General features: G+C 38.0%; 1 protein-coding gene across 2 annotated transcripts in view; it reads left to right on the top strand.

Moving 5' to 3' along the window:
- LMNTD1 (lamin tail domain containing 1) overlaps nt 1-18744 on the top strand; it is a 505938-nt gene that overhangs the window by 452770 nt on the left and 34424 nt on the right. For both annotated transcript variants that reach the window (XM_025283405.3, XM_045165327.1), the window contains 2 exons: nt 3472-3707; nt 7711-7903. In XM_025283405.3, coding sequence (XP_025139190.2) covers nt 3472-3707; nt 7711-7903 — 429 coding nt within the window. The remainder of the gene's footprint in view (nt 1-3471; nt 3708-7710; nt 7904-18744) is intronic.

Raw genomic sequence — 18744 nt, 5'->3', positions numbered from 1 at the left:
CTGAAAAGTAATCCTTTCTTCTCTCTTTTGTGCTATTCCCTTCAGCATCCACACACACACACACATACACAAATACACACACACGTACACATGTGAGCTGTATTTGTAGTTATTAATTTGTAGCATGTATTTGAAAGCATACATTAACTGTAGAATCTTTGCAAATGCAAGACAATTAAATAACAGGAGAAAATAAAGGGAAAAGGTATAGTAAACAGTGATATATTAAACAGAAATGATAATCATGTTTTTTCATGTTAATGGAAAGGGGAGACATAATACGTGATGAAAGTGGGATGGATGAATTTAATTCAGAAGACCATTATATCTACTACTGTGGGCAAGAATCCCTTAGAAGTAATGGAGTAGCCCTCATAGTCAACAACAGAGTCCAAAATCCAGTACTTGGGTGCAATCTCAAAAATGAAAGAATGATCTCTGTTCGTTTCCAAGGCAAACTATTCCATATCGCAGTAATCCAAGTCTGCCCCAACCACTAGTGCCAAAGAAGCTGAAGTTGAACAGTTCTATGATGACCTGCAAGACCTACTAGAACTAACACCAAAAAAAAAGATGTCCTTTTCATCAAAGGGGACTAGAAGGCAAAAGCAGGAAGTCAAGAGATACCTGGAAAACAGGCAAGTTTGGCATTGGAGTACAAAATAAGCAGGGCAAAGGCTAACAGAGTTTTGCCAAGAGAATACACTGGCATAGCAAACATGCTCTTCCAACAACACAAGAGACAACTCTACACATGGACATCACCAGATGGTTAATACCGAAATCAGATTGATTATATTCTTTGCAGTTGAAGATGTAGAAGCTCTCTACAGTCAGCAAAAATAAAAAGACTGGGAGTTGACTATGGCTCAGAATCCTGAGAATCGTGAATCCTTTATTGCCAAATTCAGAATTAAATTGAAGAAAGTAGGGAAAGCCACTAGACCATTCAGGTATAACCTAAATCATATCCCTTACAATTATACAGTGGAAGTGACAAATAGGTTCAAAGGATTAGATCTGATAGAGTGCCTGAAGAACTATGGTTGGAGGTTTATGACATTGTACAGGAGGCAGTGATGAAGACCATCCACAAGAAAAAGAAATGCAAAAAGGCAAAATGGTAGTATGAGGAGGCCTTACAAATAGCTGAGAAAAGAAAAGAAGTGAAAGGTAAGGAGAAAAGGAAAGATATACCCATCTGAATACAGAGTTCCAAAGAATAGCAAGGAGAGATAAAAAAGCCTTCCTCAGTGATCAATGCAAAGAAACAGATAAAAACAATAGAATGGGAAAAACTAGAGATATTTTCAAGAAAATTAGAGATACCAAGGGAACATTTCATGCAAGATGGGCACAATAAAGGACAGAAACTGTATGGACCTAACAGAAGAGATTAAGAAGAGGTGGTAGGAATACACAGAAGAACTATACAAAAAAGATCATCATGACCCAGATAACTACTATGGTGTGATCACTCACCTAGAGCCAGACATCCTGGAGTCCAAAGTCACATGGCCCTTAGGAAACATCACTACAAGCAAAGCTAGTAGAGGTAATGGAATTTCAGCTGAGCTGTTTCTAGTTCTAAAAGATGATGCTGTTAAAGTGCCGCACTCAATATGCAAGCAAATTTGGAAAATGCAGCAGTGGTCACAGGACTGGAAAAGATCAGTTTTCATTCCAGTCCCAAAGAAAGGCAATGCCAAAGAATGCTCAAACTACCACACAATTGCACTCATCTCACAGGCTAGGAAAGTAATGCTCAAATGTCTCCAAAGAAGACTTCAACAGTATGTGAACTGAGAAATTCCAAATGTTCAAGCTGGATTTAGAAAAGGCAGAGGAACCAGAGATCAAATTGCCAACATCCATTGGATCATCGAAAAAGCAAGAGAGTTCCAGAAAAACATCTATTTCTGCTTTATTGGCTATGCCAAAGCCTTTGACTGTGTGGACCACACAAACTGTAAATTCTGAAAGAGATGGGAATACCATACCACCTTACCTGTCTGCTGAGAAATATGTGTGCAGATCAGGAAGCAACAGTTAGAACCAGACATGGAACACTGGACTGGTTCCACATTTGGAAAGGAGTATGTCAAGGCTGTATATTGTCAACCTGCTTATTTAATTTATACACAGAGTACAACATGCAAAATGCCGGGCTGGATAAAGCACAAGCTGGAATCAAGATTGCCAGGAGAAATATCAAAACCTCAGATATGCAGATGACACCACCCTTATGGCAGAAAGTGAAGAGGAACTGAAGAGCCTTTTGATGAAAGTGAAAGAGGATAGTGAAAAAGTTGGCTTAAAATTCAACATTCAAAAACCTAAGATCATGGCATCTGTTCCCATCACTTCATGGGAAATAGATGGGGAAACAGTGGAAACAGTGACAGACTTGATTTTGGGGGCTCCAAAATCACTGCAGATGGTGACTACAGCCATGAAATTAAAAGATGCTTGCTCCCTGGAAGAAAAGCTATGACCAACCTAGACAGCATATTCAAAAGCAGAGACATTACTTTGCCAACAAAGGTCTGTCTAGTCAAAGCTATGGTTTTTCCAGCAGTCATGTATGGATGTGACAGTTGGACTACAAAGAAAGCTGAGCGCAGAAGAATTGATATTTTTGAACTGTGGTATTGGAGAAGACTCTTGAGAGTCCCTTGGACTGCAAAGAGATCCAACTCGTCAATCCTAAAGGAAATCAGTCCTGAATATTCATTGGAAGGACTGCTGCTGAAGCAGAAGCTCCAATATTGGCCACCTGATGGGAAGAACTGAGTCTCTGGAAAAGATCCTGATGCTGGGAAAGATTGTAGTCAGGAGAAGAGGACGACAGAGGATAAGATAGTTGGATGGCCTCAATGACTTGATGGACGTGACTTTGAGCAAGCTCTAGGAGTTGGTGATAGAGAGGGAAGCCTGGCATTCTGCAGTCCATGAGGTGGCAAAGAGTCAGACATTACTGAGTGACTTAACTGAACTGAAAAGTGGAATATAAATGGTTTATAGAGTCTCAATTTTGAGTGAAAAAAAAAGTCCTGGAAGGAAAAAATATTGAATCAGTACGTTGTACATCTGAAACTAATATAATATTGGAAATCAATTGTATTTCAATTTAAACATTTTTAATAAAAATAAAAAGCCTGGAAGGAAATGGTAAAAATTTTAGTTGGTGGAATTGTAATAATTTTTATTTTCTTCTTTCAGGTTTTACACTTTAGTAAAACTATCTGAAATAGGAGTTTATTGATTTTTAAATAGAAAAAAAGCTTGACTTTATGCTGAAGTGTTTTATTCAGATTGTTAAAACTAAAAATATAAGATACTCTTCTGTTAGATGCATAAAACCTTTGAAAAGCAAAATCTTGAGTAATAATGACAGTTAATGCTTCTTGTGTTCATAGTCTATCATTTTGACTGTCTCGCTTTGTTTGTTATACTCATTTTTGTACACAGAATAGAAGACTCACAGGACGACGTCCCAAAGAAACTGCCATCTTTAGTACATTTCTTTCCAACGTCGACAGATTCAGATAGCACGACACTGGCATGTTCACGGTCATTCTCTGATGAAATTCCTCTCAGTTACTGTCTGTCTAGCCCTCAAGTTAGTGGAGCAACTATATCAACAATTGGACCAAAGCCTCTTAAACCTGCTCTAGTGACCCATTCCCACTCAGAAAACAGCTTGGGTAAGCAAAACACAAACTTTTTTAGAGTGTTTTTAAAGCATATAGTTTGAGTAATTATACGCCTCAAAGTCAGAATGATGTTTTATTATTTATCTTCAGTATCAATCGGTCAGTTCAGTTGATCAGTTGTGTCTGACTCTTTGTGACACGATGGAATGCAGCACGCCAGGCCTCCCTGTCCATCACCAACTCCCGGAGTTCACTCAAACTCATGTCCATCAAGTCAGTGATGCCATACACCCATCTCATCCTCTGTTGTCCTCTTCTCCTCCTGCCCTCAATCTTTCCCAGCATCAGGGTCTTTTCCAATGAGTCAACTCTTTGCATCAGGTGGCCAAAGGATTGGAGTTTCAGCTTTAGCATCAGTCCTTCCACTGAATATTCAGGACTGATTTCCTTTAGGATGGACTGGTTGGATCTCCTTGTGGTCCAAGGGACTTTCAAGAGTCTTCCCCAACACCACAGTTTAAAAGCATCAATTCTTTGGCACTCAGCTTTCTTTACAGTCCATCTTTCACATCCATACATGACTACTGGAAGAACCATAGCCTTGACTAGATGGACCTTTGTTGGCAAAGTAATGTCTCTGCTTTTTAATATGTTATCTAGGTTGGTCATAACTTTCCTTCCAATAAGTAAGCACCTTTTAATTTCATGGCTGCAAGTCACCAACTGCAGTGATTTTGGAGCCCCCAAAATCAAGTCTCTCACTATTTCCACTGTTTCCCCATCTCTCCCATGAAGTGATGGGAACAGATGCAATGATCTTTGTTTTCTGAATGTTGATCTTTAAGCCAACTTTTTCACTCTCCCCTTTCACTTTCATCAAGAGGCTCTTTAGTTCTTCTTCACTTTCTGTCATAAGGGTGGTGTCATCTGTATATCTGAGGTTCTTGATATTTCTCCCGGCAATCTTGATTCCAGCTTGTGCTTCATCCACCCAGCGCTTCTCATGATGTACTCTGCATGTAAGTTAAATAAGCAGGGTGACAATATACAGCCTTGACATGTTCCTTTCCATATTTGGAACCAGTCTGTTTTTCCATGTCCAGTTCTAACTGTTGCTTCCTGACCTGCATACAGATTTCTCAAGAGGCAGGTCAGGTGGTCTGGTATTCCCATCTCTTTAAGAATATTCCAGAATGTCTCCAGTATACTCATTTCTTAATGCCAAATGCAGAATAATTTAACTATACTCACCATTTATTCTAGCACTGGGAATCATATTCAGGTCACATAAATATATTGGCCAAGTACATCATCTCTATGATTAAAATATCTTATCTTGTCATAATGGTTCATGGCTTGACCAACTAGATGATCTAGAATTGCTGGATAACTGAAAATTTTGTTGTATGGAATTAACTGCCCTTCCTGTGAATGCCACCAGGAAGATTAACAATATTGTCCATATTGTGCTTTAGAACTATGGCTTAGGGAAGGAAAGACAGATAAGAAAAAGAAGAAATACAAAGTAGGTAATAAAATGGTGGAGAGAAAGGGAGAAACAATCATTTGGAAATGAGGAAAATAACAGTAAAGTTTTGGCAGTTGCGGCAGTGCACTCAGCAGTGTTCACAGTATGAGGTGTATGTTCCCTACTGTGTTTGGGAAACTTTGAGTTTTCAGTGTTTAATGAAAAGACCACTGTCTTTGGAAACAGAGAACCTTGGTTCAAACCTACAACATGAAACATTTGGAATTAAATTAGTTCATTCCCACTCGAAGGAGAATTTGCTTAATCTTTACATGAGACATTAGTTTAGATATTTGGTATCTCTGAGTCTCATTTTCCATAACCACAAAATGCAGGTTAAAATATCAACTCCAAGGGCTATTTTAAGTATTAAATGAGATATTTATTAAAATCACCTAGCACATAAGTGTGCTCAATAAAGTTGTGAATCTGAACATATCTGTACCTTCTCATGCTGCTGCTGCTAAGTCGCTTCAGTCGTGTCCGACTCTGTGCGACCCCACAGACGGCAGCCCACCAGGCTCTCCGGTCCCTGGGATTCTCCAGGCAAGAACACTGGAGTGGGTTGCCATTTCCTTCTCCAATGCATGAATGTGAAAAGTGAAAGTGAAGTCGCTCAGTCGTGTCTGACTCCCAGCGACCCCATGGACTGCAGCCTACCATGCTCCTCCGTCCATGGGATTTTCCAGGCAAGAGTACTGGAGTGGGGTGCCATCACCTTTTCTGGTACCTTCTCATAGAATAGGCTAAATTTGAGGTTTGTATTACCTCAACTAACAAATTTCAAAATTGTTAGCACAAATACACCCATGACTACTTGATGTCTTCATTTTCCCTTACCATTCTGTGTGCATCTACAACCTGTATATTTCACTTTGTTCCTGATATCGTCCTAAGATTTTGACACAGTGTCACACAAGATTTTGATCTTCTGCCATTATTGCCGTATTCCCTGTGCTTCAGTGTTTGTATGCCTAAGGTACATTTTTCAAAGTAGCCTCCTAAGTTCACACTGACCTTGAGCAATGACCAGTATCTCCATGCTTAAAAGTAAAAATACACCTTTTATGTCTAAGGAGGTAATATTTCTCATCCTTTGACACTGTGTCATTGTGTATGTTCTCTATTTGTGTTGAATTGTGGAAGCTCCTAGTATGGAGGGAAAAATAAATATACTGGTTTCCCCTTGCAAGATGAGAGTGGTGCTGGAATAGAGTCTTTTCCTTCAATTACTGTAGATCCTGACTCTGCAGATAGGTATCTGAGTCTCCCAAGACTTGTTTTGCGTTTGGTCCATTTCATTTCTAGATAAGATGACAAGTGGAACCCAAGATCCATGTGCCTTCTTCCCTTTCAAAGTACAAAGATTTTCATCCCTCAAGATGAGCTGTTAACAATGCTAAATAGTCTCTTTCGTCAAAGGAATTTAAAGATTTAGCAAATACTCACTTGAATAGTAATGAACTAATTTAATTCCAAGTATTTCTTCTAAACAAAATCCTCTAAGGAATCCTCTTTAGGAACTATGTGTTTTTGTTTTTTTTTCATATTTTGCCTTGCTTTGGTTTTGTTAAAGACAGAAGATAAAGCACACTCTAGATTGTCTTAATCCTTTGATGATTTTGGACCCAGGGTCACGTTAGCCAAAGTCCCTGTGCTACAACAATCGCCATCCTTTACTGAGTACCTGCTAAATGCTAGACACTCATCTATATTATCTGCAATCCTCACATTGCCTCACACAAGGTAGTATTATCCTTATTTTATTTTCAAGAAAACCGAGAATTAGAAGGTTTAAATCATTTGGTTTAAATCAGTAAGTGACAAAGCTGGGATACAAGTGTGTCTAAATCAAAGACACAGTGCTCTATTTCATCATGATGTCTCTCTGTAATGTTCCTCTCTGCAGATACACAATTAGATTTATCCAGCATGATTCCTTCTATGCAAAATAATGAAACCCATTTTATGTTTGAATCTTAGTATTGAGAATTTTAAAAGAGTAAATTTCCAAGAGGACATTAGAATCTGATTAAGTATTCCTTTATCTTCCTAATAAAGTATTTCAGTTGATTAGAGGAAATTTAAGTCTGCCTGGGAAAACATACACCATTGATAGGAAATACCTCATTTGAGACTTTAATTTATGCATAGCAATTTGGGGAGAAGAGGTAATTATAAAATAGAATAAACTGTACATATCCAAATTTGAGAGACTCAAATGTTTTATCTACTCACAAACTTACACTGCTTCTATTACATCTTAATTAAATTATAATTATGCTGGTGATTTGATAGTTTTAAGATAACTGAAATCGTCTCTAGGAACTGAGTGTCACTAAAAATAATCACTTACTGGTTATTTTACAGACTTTGGTTTAAAGTTTCTAACTATCCTCATTGAGTTTGACTGTGACAGTAAAGTATATAAAGAATATTGTTTTGTATAGAAGCAAGGAATAAAGATAGTAGCTTTGGGTCCTTTTACTCTTTTATCTACTTCTCTATATTTGGTTTCTTTGAAAGGACTCAACGTCGTCAAAATTCCAAAGAAACACTCTATTCCAGTCCTTGCTGGTGAGCCAGCTGTGATTGGGGAAGGGGAAGATTATTTCCTGTCTTTGTTTGGTGATAAAAGGAAACTTGTGCACTCATTCCACGAGAAAAGTTGGAAGCACTTCTCTACGATTCTTGAAGAAGTGGGCCAATCTAGATCCAGGTATATACTCTATTTGAACTATTTTTGTCTTCTATTGGAGTAGGAGTAATAAATTAGTAGAAAATAAAGATCTAATCTGTTTTTAGATCCAAGGTCTCTTCTACAAACCCTAAGCAATCCATTAAATATAACTATTTAATATTCTGGGCAATTAAAAGGGATAAATACAACTTTCTAGGGAACCAAACAAGGAATGTTAATTCTTCTAAGATGCCAGAGAAAACAGCACTACATAAGTCTTACCAATAAAGTTAACTCTATATAAGAACCTTTTTATTATTAGCAAATCATTCAGATGGATTTAGAATCTTTTTTTCATCTGCTTTGAGTTCAAGACAGAGGGAGAAAGGTGGACCTATAACTCACTTATAAAAATATCCATTTTTATGGTTGTTAGTATCTACAGAAAAAAGAATTGTCAGAAAGAAAGTTGATGTTAGAATCAAAATAAAAGATGACTCATTTAATGCATTTACTTCACCCTGGTTTTCTTGTTGCATGAGCAACAGATTAAATTGTGAATTTTTAGTAATAAATATATTTTTTAAAACTTTTCTAGAAGAATCGTTGGTTTACAGTGCTGTGCTAGTTTCAGATGTACGTCACATTATTTGTGGACTTTTTAACGACAGCCACTCTGATAGGTATGAGGTAATTCCTCATTGTGGTTCTGATTTGCATTTCTCTATTAATTAGGAGTGTTAAGCATCTTTTCATGTGACTGTGTGTCTTCTTTGGAGAAACATCTATTTAGATCTTTACCTATGTTGGATACATTTTTTTTTTCCTATTAAGTTGTATGAGCTGTTTGTGTACTTTGGATATTAACCCCTTGCCGGTTGCATCATTTGAAAATGTTTTCTCCTATTCCATAGATGTCTTTTCCTTTGTTGATAGTTTTTGTTGATAGTTTCCTTTTCTGTGCAAGAGCTTTTAAGTTTGATTAGGTTCCGTTTTTTAAATCTTCCTTTTCTTTTTGCCTTGGGAGATTGATCTAGGAAAATATTTCTACAATTTATGTTAAATTATGTTCTGCTTATGTTCTCTTCTAGGAGAAAATGGCAATCCACTCCAATATTCTTGCTTGGAGAATCCCATGGACAGAGGAGCTTGACAGACTATGGTCCATAGGGTTGCAAACAGTCAGACATTACTGAGCAACTGATCATGCATGCACAAAGCTACAGCAAACAAAATGGTGTGGTATTGACACAAAGCTAGACATAAGGATCAATATAACAGGAGAGAAAGCTCAGAAACAAACCCACACACCTATATTACCAATTAATACTATGACACAGGAAGTAAGAATATACAATGAAGAAAAGACATTCTTCAACAAGTGGATACGTTTTTACAAGTGAATTATACATCCACTTTTCTCCCTCTCTTGAAATCAAGATAGATGAAAAAAAAGATTCTAAATCCATCTGAGTGATGTGCTAGTAAGGTTATGGTCAAAATCATTTAAGCTAGGCTTCAGCAGTATGTGAACTTTGAGATGTGCAAGCTGGGTTTAGAAAAGGCAGAGGAACCAGAGATCAAATTGCCAACATTCATTGGACCATAGAGAAAGCAAGGGAATTCTGGAAAAATATCTATTTCTGCTTCATTGACTACACTAAAGCCTTTGACTGTGTGGATCACAACAAACTGTGGAATATTCTTAAAGAGATGGGAATACAAGACCACCTTACCTGTCTCCTGAGAAACCTGTATGCAGGTCAAGAAGCAACAGTTAGAACTGGACATGGAACAACAGACTGGTTCCAAATTGGGAAAAGAGTATGTCAAGGCTGTATATTGTCACTCTGTTTATTTAACTTATATCACAGTAGATCATGTGAAATGCTGGCTGGATGAATTACAAGCTGGCAGCAAGATTTCCAGGAGAAATATCAGTAACCTCAGATATACAGATGATACCACTCTAATGGCAGAAAGTGTAGAGGAACTAAAGAACCTCTTGAAGAGGGTGAAAGAGGAGGGTGAAAAAGCTGGCTTGAAACTCAACACTAAAGAAACAAAGATTATGGCTTCTTGTCCCATCACTTCATGACAAATAGAAGAAAAAAGAAAAAATGGAAGCAGTGACAGATTTTATTTTCTTGGGCTCCAGAATCACTGGATGGTGACCACAGCCATGAAATTAAAAGAGGCTTACTCCTTGGAGGAAAGCTATGACAAACCTAGACAATGTATTTAAAAGCAGAGACATCACTTTGCCAACAAAAGTCTGTGTAATCAAAACTATGGTTTTTCCAGCAGCCATGTACAGATGTGAGAGCTGGACCATAAAGAAAGCTGAGCCCTGAAGAACTGATGCTTTTGAATTCTGGTGCTGGAGAAGACTGTTGAGAGTCCCTTGGACCAAAAGGGGATCAAACCAGTCTATCCTAAAGGAAATCTACCCTGAATAGTCATTAGAGAGACTGATGCTGAAGCCATAGTTCCAGTACTTTGGTCACCTGATGCAAAGAGCTGACACATTGGAAAAGACCCTAATGCTAGGGAAAGTTGAGAGTAGGAGGTGTGGCAGAGGATGAGATGGTTAGATAGCATCACTGACTCAATGGACATGAATTTGAGCAAACTCCAAGAGATAGTGGAGGACAGAGGAGTGTGGCATGCTGCAGTCCATGGGTTCACAAAGAGTCAGACATTACTTAGCAACTGAAAAACAAGAAGAAGGAGCTATATGGTGTCATATCTTACATTTAGGTCTTCAAACAATTTTGAGTTTACTTTTCCATACGGTGTGAGGAAATATTCTAATTTCATTGATTACACCCAGCTTTAGCTGTCCAGCTTTCCAAACATCACTTGTTTAAGAAATGGCATTTTCTCCATTGTATATTCTTATATCCTGTGTCATACATTAATTGATGTTAGGTGTGTGGGTTTATTTCTCGGCTCGCTATCCTGTTGCACTAATCCATATGTCTGTTTTTGTGCCAATACAACACTATTTTGATTACTGTAGCTTTGTGCATGCATGCTCAGTTGCTCAGTCAATTCCAACTCTTTGCAACCCCATGGACTGTAGCCGGCCAGGTTCCTCTGGCCATGGGATTCTCCAGGCAAGAATACTGGAGTGGGTTGCCATTTCCTCCTCCAGTGGATCTTCCAGACCCAGGGATCAAACCTAGATATCCTGTGTCTCCTGCATTGACAGACAGATTCTTTATCGCTCTGCCTTCTGGGAAGCCCACTATAGCTTTGCTTTGTAGTATAGCCCAAGACTGGAAGAGTAAAACTGCCAACTTTGTTCTTTTTCCTCAGGATTGCTTCAGTAATTCTGGTTTTGGTTTCTTACTCTTGTTTTGGCAGTTCCATATAAATTTTAGGATTATAAAAGTTCTGAAAAAAAAATGCCATGGGTATTTTGATAGAGATTGCATTAAATCCATAGTTTGCTTTGGGTAGTAGGACCATACATTTGAATCAGTTCTAATGAGGTGGATGAAACTGGAACGTATTATACAGAGTGAAGTAAGCCAGAAAGAAAAACACCAATACAGTATACTAACTCATATATATGGAATTTAGAGAGACGGTAACAATAACCCTGTTTAGGAGACAGCAAAAGAGACACTGATGTATAGAAGTCTTTTGGACTCTGTGGGAGAGGGAGAGGGTGGGATGATTTGGGAGAATGGCATTGAAATACGTATAATATCATATATGGAATGAGTCGCCAGTCCAGGTTCGATGCACGATACTGGATGCTTGGGGCTGGTGCACTGGGACGACCCAGAGGGATGGTAAGGTGAGGGAGGAGGGAGGAGGGTTCAGGATGGGGAACACATGTATACATGTGGCAGATTCATTTCAATATTTGACAAAACCAATACAATAGTATAAAGTTTAAAAATAAAATAAAATAAATAAAAAATAAAAACAAACAAAAAAATAATAATATTCTTCCAATCCAATAGCACAAGATAGCTTTCCACTTCTTTCAACCATTTTTATTTTCCTTTATCAGTGTGTTCTAGTTTTTAGCATAGAAATCTTTCACCTCCTTGGTTAAGTTTATTCCTAGGTATTTTATTTTTTTGATGAGATTTGAGGGTTGTTTTTGAGGATTAAAAAAATTTTTTTCTTTCTAATATTTCATTATTAGTGTATAAAAATTGAAGAAATTTCTGTATATTAATCTTGTATCCTGCTACCTTGCTGAAATCATTAATGAGTTCTAATAGTTTTTGTGTGGAGACTTTAGGGCTCTCCATATAGAGTATCATATCATCTGCAAATATGGACAGTTTTACCTTCTTCCCTTCCAATGTGGATATCTTTTATTTCTTTTTCTTTTCTGATTGCTATGGCTAGGACTTCCAGTTCTATGTTGAATAGAGGTAGTGAGAGTTGGAATCCTTGTCTTGTTTCTGAATTTAGCAGGAAGGCTTTTAGCTTTTCACCATTGAGTATTACTTGGCTATGGGTAGCTTTAACTATGTTGAGATATGTTCCTTCTATGTCTTGTTTGGAGAAATATCAATTTAGATCTTCCACCCATTTTTTTATTGGGTTGTTTTTTGTTGCTGTTATTAAGCAGTATAAATTGTTTGTATATTTTGGAAATTAATCCCTTGTTGGTAGCATCGTTTGCAAATATTTTCTCCCAATCTGTAGGTTGTCTTGACATTTTGTGATGATAACGTCCTATTTTACATTTTTTTTGTGTGTGTGTTTATCATTGTTTTTAAATTTTTTTATTTTTTTTTATATAATTTTCTGTATTATTCAAATGCTCCACATAATTAATTGTTAAATGCTTATCCTTTTATTGTTTATTATCATTATAATCACTTTTACAATTTTTTCAGTTTTTAAAAATCTACGTACTAACTTATTTAAGTGATTTTCAATCCTTCTATATATTTGCCTTTCCTATTGTGATTTTTTTCCCCTTTCCTATAGATTATTCTTTCTTTTCTATTTAGAGAAGAGATTTCAGTATCTGTTTCAGGGTAGGTTTGTGGTTGTTCAGTCGCTAAGTCTTGTCTGACTCTTTGTGACCCTGTGGACTGCACCACACCAGGCTTCCCTATCCTTCACTATCTCCTAGAGTTTGTTCAAACGCATGTCCATTGTGTTGATGCCATCCAACCATCTCATCGTCTGTCACCCCCTTTTCCTTCTGCCTTCAATCTTTCCCAGCATCAGGGTCTTTTCCAATGATTTGGCACTTCACATCAGATGGTCAAAGTATTGGAGCTTCAGCTTCAGCATCAATCTTTCCAATAAAAATTCAGGGTCGATTTCCTGTAGAATTGACTGGTTTGATATCCTTGCAGTCCAAGACTCTCAAGAGTCTTCTCCATTACCACAATTCAAAAGCATCAATTCTTTGGCGCTCAGCCTTCTTTAGGGGTTCAAACCTCACATCTGTACACTAGTGGAAAAACCATAGCTTTGACTATATGGACCTTTGCAGCAAAGTGATGTTTCTGCTTTTTAATATGCTGTCTAGGTATGTCATAGCTTTCCTTCCAAGGGGCAAGAGTCTTTTAATTTCATGGCTGCAGTCATTGTCTGCAGTGATTTGGAGTCCAAGAAAATAAAATCTGTCACTATTTCCATTTTTCCCCCATCAATTTGCCATGAAGTTATGAGATCAGATGCCATGATCTTAGTTTTTTTGAATGTTGGGTTTCAAGCCAGCTTTTTCACTCTCCCCTTTCACCCTCATTAAGAGACTTTAGTTTCTCTTCACTTTCTGCCGTTAGAGTGGTATCATCTGCATATCTGAGATTATTGATATTTCTCCCAGGAACCTTGATTCCAGTTTGTGATTCATCCAGCCTGGCATTTTGCATGATATACTCTGCATATAAGTTAAATAAGCAAGATGACAATATAAAGCCTTGACATACTCCTTTCCTAATTTTGAACCAGTGCTGAATTCTTTTTGCTTGTCTGAGAAATTTTTTCTCTCTCTTTCCGTTCTAAATGATAATCTTTCTGGGCAGAGTATCCTAGATTTTAAGTTTTTTTCCTTTCAGGACTTTGAATATAGCATGACACTCCTTTCTGGTCTGTAAACTTTCTGCAGAGAAACCAGCTGATAGCCTTTTAGGGGTTCCCTTGTGAACTGACTTTTTGTTTTTCTCTTGCTGCTTTTAGAATCCTCTCTTTATTGTTAACTTTTGTCATTTTAATTATGACATGTCTTGATGTGGGTCTGTTTGGTTTCACCTTGTTTGGTACTCTCTGTGCTTTCTGTGCCTGGAGATCTTCTTGCTTTAAGTTTGGGAAGTTTTCAGCCAAAATTTCTTCAATACCTTTTTGATCCCCTTGTCTCTCTCTCCTGCTTCTGGAACCCCTCTTATGTATAGGTTCACATGTTTTATTTTATATTATTCAGTAGATTTGTTGCTTTCTTTTCTTCTTCTTTTTTTTTTTTGGTTTTTCTGTCTGCTGTTCTGATCGGTTGATTTCCGTTATTCTACTTTTCAGATCACTTATTTGTTCTTCTGTGTTATTTAATTGGCTACTCATTGCTTCTAGATTGGTTTTTATCTCAGCAATTGAATTCTGTATTTTTGATTAGTTCATCGTTATCATTTCTAATTTCTTGTTTCTGTGATCTGCATTTATATCAATAATCTTTCTTAGCTCATCATTTTTATTATCACCTTTTCTGAACTTGGGAGTCTAGTAGACTGGTGAACTCTGTTTCATTATTCTTGCAGAGATTTCCCTTGTGCTTTTAACCAGAATTAACTCTTCTGCCTTTTCATTTCACTCAACTTTCTCTGTCTGTATGAATTCAGGAAAAATAGTTATCTAATGTAGTCTTGAAGAGGTGTTTTTATGTGGGAACATTCCTGTGTAGATGTTTCCAGTGTTCTTGGTGTGATGACTGCTTTTGCTATGGATACCTGCGTATATTTTCTAAGGGTATGCTGGCCATTATCCCTGTGATAAGCATGTGGTTGGTGTTACAGTGTCTAGAGTCTGTGCAGGTTGTGAAACAGGGCTTGCTGCTGTGCTCTGTGGCTGTTGCTGTACACCTTACCAGAAGCAAGTTGTATTCCTCAGTTATTGGAGCAGAAGCCCTGAGTGTCAGACTCTGTTGCCCTTAAGTGCGTGCCCCGCCCCAAAGGAGGTAATTGCTGAAGCAAATGAGGTCTGTGCAGTCTCAGAGGACCTTTGAACCACCTGTGTAGGTGTCGGCAGTTCTGCTCAGAAGCAGCCCCAGGGTCATGTACCTTTCTTTGTTTTGTTTGTCCCAGATCTAGTGCAAAGCTGTGATGTGGAGTTGCCTGGGGTTAGGGCTTGAGGTATTGTGGCTACTGAAGTTGAGGTGGTTCAGCTGCTGAGATCTGGGCTGCTTCTGTGCCAGGGCACTCTCACTAGGAGAGCTGCTGCATACTCCTGACTGTGCTGACCGCGGCCACTCCACCCAGACCACACTTCAGGCTCTCCTTATTGTCTCTGCATAGTGAGACTGAGTCTTCTTCCAGGGCCTGTCTGCCCAAGATTCAGTGCCTACTGATGGCATCAAAATACTTGCTAGTTTCCATTTTTATGTCTTCTTTGTTCCTTGAGTATTTAGAAGTGCATTATTTAGTTCCCAAATAATTTTACAGATTTTCCATTTCTAATGATTTTCCAGATAGCCTTTTAAATTAATTAATTAATCATTATTATTATTGGCTGTGCTCAGTCTTCATTGCAGCACTCAGGCTTTCTCTAGTTGTGGTGAGCAGGGGATACTCTTCGTTGTGGTGCACAGGCTTCTCATTGTGGTGGTTAGCCTTGTTGCAGCTCACGGGCTCTGGAGTGCAGGTTTGGTAGCTGTGGCACATTGGCCTAGCTGCCCTATGGCATGTGCACTATTCCCAGACCAGGGATCGAAGGATCCCCTACATTGGCAGACGGACTTAATCACTAGATCACCAGAGAAGTCCCAGATATCTTTTGTTATTGATCTCTAATTCAGTTTCATACTGGTCAAAGAATATAATTTGTATGACTTAAGTCATACAATTTTAAATGTATTTAGACTTACTTTTTAGCAGGATATTGTCTATACCGGTAAATGTTCATTTTACAAAGGATGTATATTCTGATGGTGAGTAAAGTGTTTCATAAGTATCAATCAGGTCAAATTGGTTGATGGTGCTTTTTGTCTTTTTTTTTTTTTGATGTTGTTGATTTTATGTCCATCAGTTATTGAGAAAAAGGTGTTAACATCTCCAACTCTAATTGTGGATTTGTTGATATCTCTTTGCAGGTCTTTCAATTTTAGCTTCGTGTATTTTGAAGCTCTGTTTTTAGGTGCATAAACATTTAGGATTCTTACTTCCTCTTGATGAGCAGATGTCTATATCATTATGAAATAACCTTTATCCCTGGCATTATTCTTTGCTCAGAAATCTGTTATGTCTGATATCAATATAGCCATTCCAATGCTGGTATTAACATGGTTATTTTTTTATCCTTTTAGTTTTAGCCTGTCTCTTTATATCTAATGTTATGTTTTATAGGTAGCATGTAATAGGCTTGCTTTTTCACCTTCTGACAATCTCAGTCTTTTAATTTGGGCCTTTAAACTATTCACGTTTAAAGTAATTATTAATATGGTTGATAATGTATGTTATTTGTTAATTGTTTTTGATTTGCTGCAACTGTTCTGTGTTCTCTTTTTCCCTCTGTCTTCTTTGGAATTAATTATTATTATGAATTCCATTTTGTCTCCATTGTTGGCTGATTTACGACAACTGTTATTTAGAAGTTCGTTCCAAGTTTATAGGATACATCTCGAGACTATTGCAGAATACTTTCATGTTATCTTTTACCACTTCTCAAATAGTATAAGAGCCTTCAGTTCAGTTCAGTTCAGTCGCTCAGTCGTCCCTGTCCATCACCAACTCCCGGAATTTACTCAGACTCACATCCATCGAGTCAGTGATGCCACCCAGCCATCTCATCCTCTGTCGTCCCCTTTTCCTCCTGCCCCCAATCCCTCCCAGCATCAGAGTCTTTTCCAATGAGTCAACTCGCCGCATGAGGTGGCCAAAGTATTGGAGTTTCAGCTTTAGCATCAGTCCTTCCAATGAACACCCAGGACTGATCTCCTTTAGGATGGACTGGTTGGATCTCCTTGCAGTCCAAGGGACTCTCAGGAGTCTTCTCCAACACCACAGTTCAAAAGCATCAATTCTTCAGAGCTCAGCTTTCTTCACAGTCCAACTCTCACATCCATACATGACCACTGGAAAAACCATAGCCTTGACTAGATGGACCTTTGCTGGTAAAGTAATGTCTCTGCTTTTGAATATGCTATCTAGGTTGGTCATAACTTTCCTTCCAAGGAGTAAGCGTCTTTTAATTTCATGGCTGCAATCACCATCTGCAATGATTTTGGAGCCCAAAATAATAAAGTCTGTCACTGTTTCCATCGTTTCCACATCTATTTGCCATGAAGTGATGAGACCAGATGCCATGATCTTAGTTTTCTGAATGTTGAGCTTTAAGCCAACTTTTTCATTCTCCTCTTTCACTTTCATCAAGAGGCTCTTTATTTCCTCTTCACTTTCTGCCGTAAGAGAGGGCTCATCTGCATATCTGAGGTTATTTGTATTTCTCCCAGCAATTTACTTTTCTATAATTGCTTTTGTTGCCTATGCTTTGGTATCTTACCTAAGACACCAAAGAATGTCAGAGTTCTTGACAATAAGAAATTATTGTCAAGACTGATGTCAAGAAGGTTTTCCCCTATGTTTTCTTATAGAAGTTTTATGGTTTCAAGTCTTATTAAGTCTTTAACCCAGTTTGAGTTGACTTTTATGTATAGTGTGGGGTAGAGGTGCAGTTTATTCTTTTGCATGTGGATATCCACTTTCCAGCATTTTTTGAAGAGACTATCCTTGCTTTTGGCCCTCTTGTTGAACAGCAGTTGACCATAAATATATGGGTTCATTTCTGGGTTTTCTATTCTGTTCCACTGGTCTATATGTCTTTCTTTATTCTAGTACCATATTGTTTTAGTTACTTAAGCTTTACAATATAATTTGAAGTCAAGAAGTGTGATATCTCCAGCTTTGTCCTTGCTCAAGAATGCTTTGGCTATTTGAGATCTTTTATAGTTTCACATAAATTTTAAGATTGCTTTTTTACAGCTTCTGTTTAAAAACATCATTTATATTTTGAGAGGGACTGAATGGCACCCCACTCCAGTACTCTTGCCTGGAAAATCCCATGGACGGAGGAGCCTGGTGGGCTATAGTCCATGGGGTCGCGAAGAGTCAGACATGACTGAGCAACTTCACTTTCACTTTTCACTTTCATGCATTGGAGAAGGAAATGGCAACCCACTCCAGTGTTCTTGCCTGGAGAATCCCAGGGACGGTGGAGCCTCGTGGGCTGCTGTCTATGGGGTCGCACAGAATCGGACACGACTGACGCGACTTAGCAGCAGCAGCAGCATTGATTTGGTTAGTATAAACACTTTGACATTACTTCTTCCAATCCATGAACATAGAAGAATATTTTTTCCATTTTCTTGTGTCTTTTTAAATTTCCTTCATCAGTGTTTTATGGTTTTTGGTATATAAGTCTTTTATTTTTTGTTTAACTTAATACCTAAGTATTTTGTTCTCTCATTGCTAAGGTAAATGGGATTTTTTAAGTTAATTAATTTATTTTAATTGGAGGCTAATTATTTTTCAATATTGTAGTGGTTTTTGCCATACACTGACATGAATCAGCCATGAGTGTACATGTGTCCCCCATCCTGAACCCTCCTCCCACCTCCCTCCCCATCCCATCCCTCTGGGTCATCCTAGTGCACCACCCCTGAGCACCATCTCATGCATCAAACCTGG

This window comes from Bubalus bubalis, chromosome 4 (genome assembly GCF_019923935.1).
Source record: "Bubalus bubalis isolate 160015118507 breed Murrah chromosome 4, NDDB_SH_1, whole genome shotgun sequence".
Taxonomy (NCBI): domain Eukaryota; kingdom Metazoa; phylum Chordata; class Mammalia; order Artiodactyla; family Bovidae; genus Bubalus; species Bubalus bubalis.
This window is presented reverse-complemented; position numbering and strand designations above follow the sequence as displayed.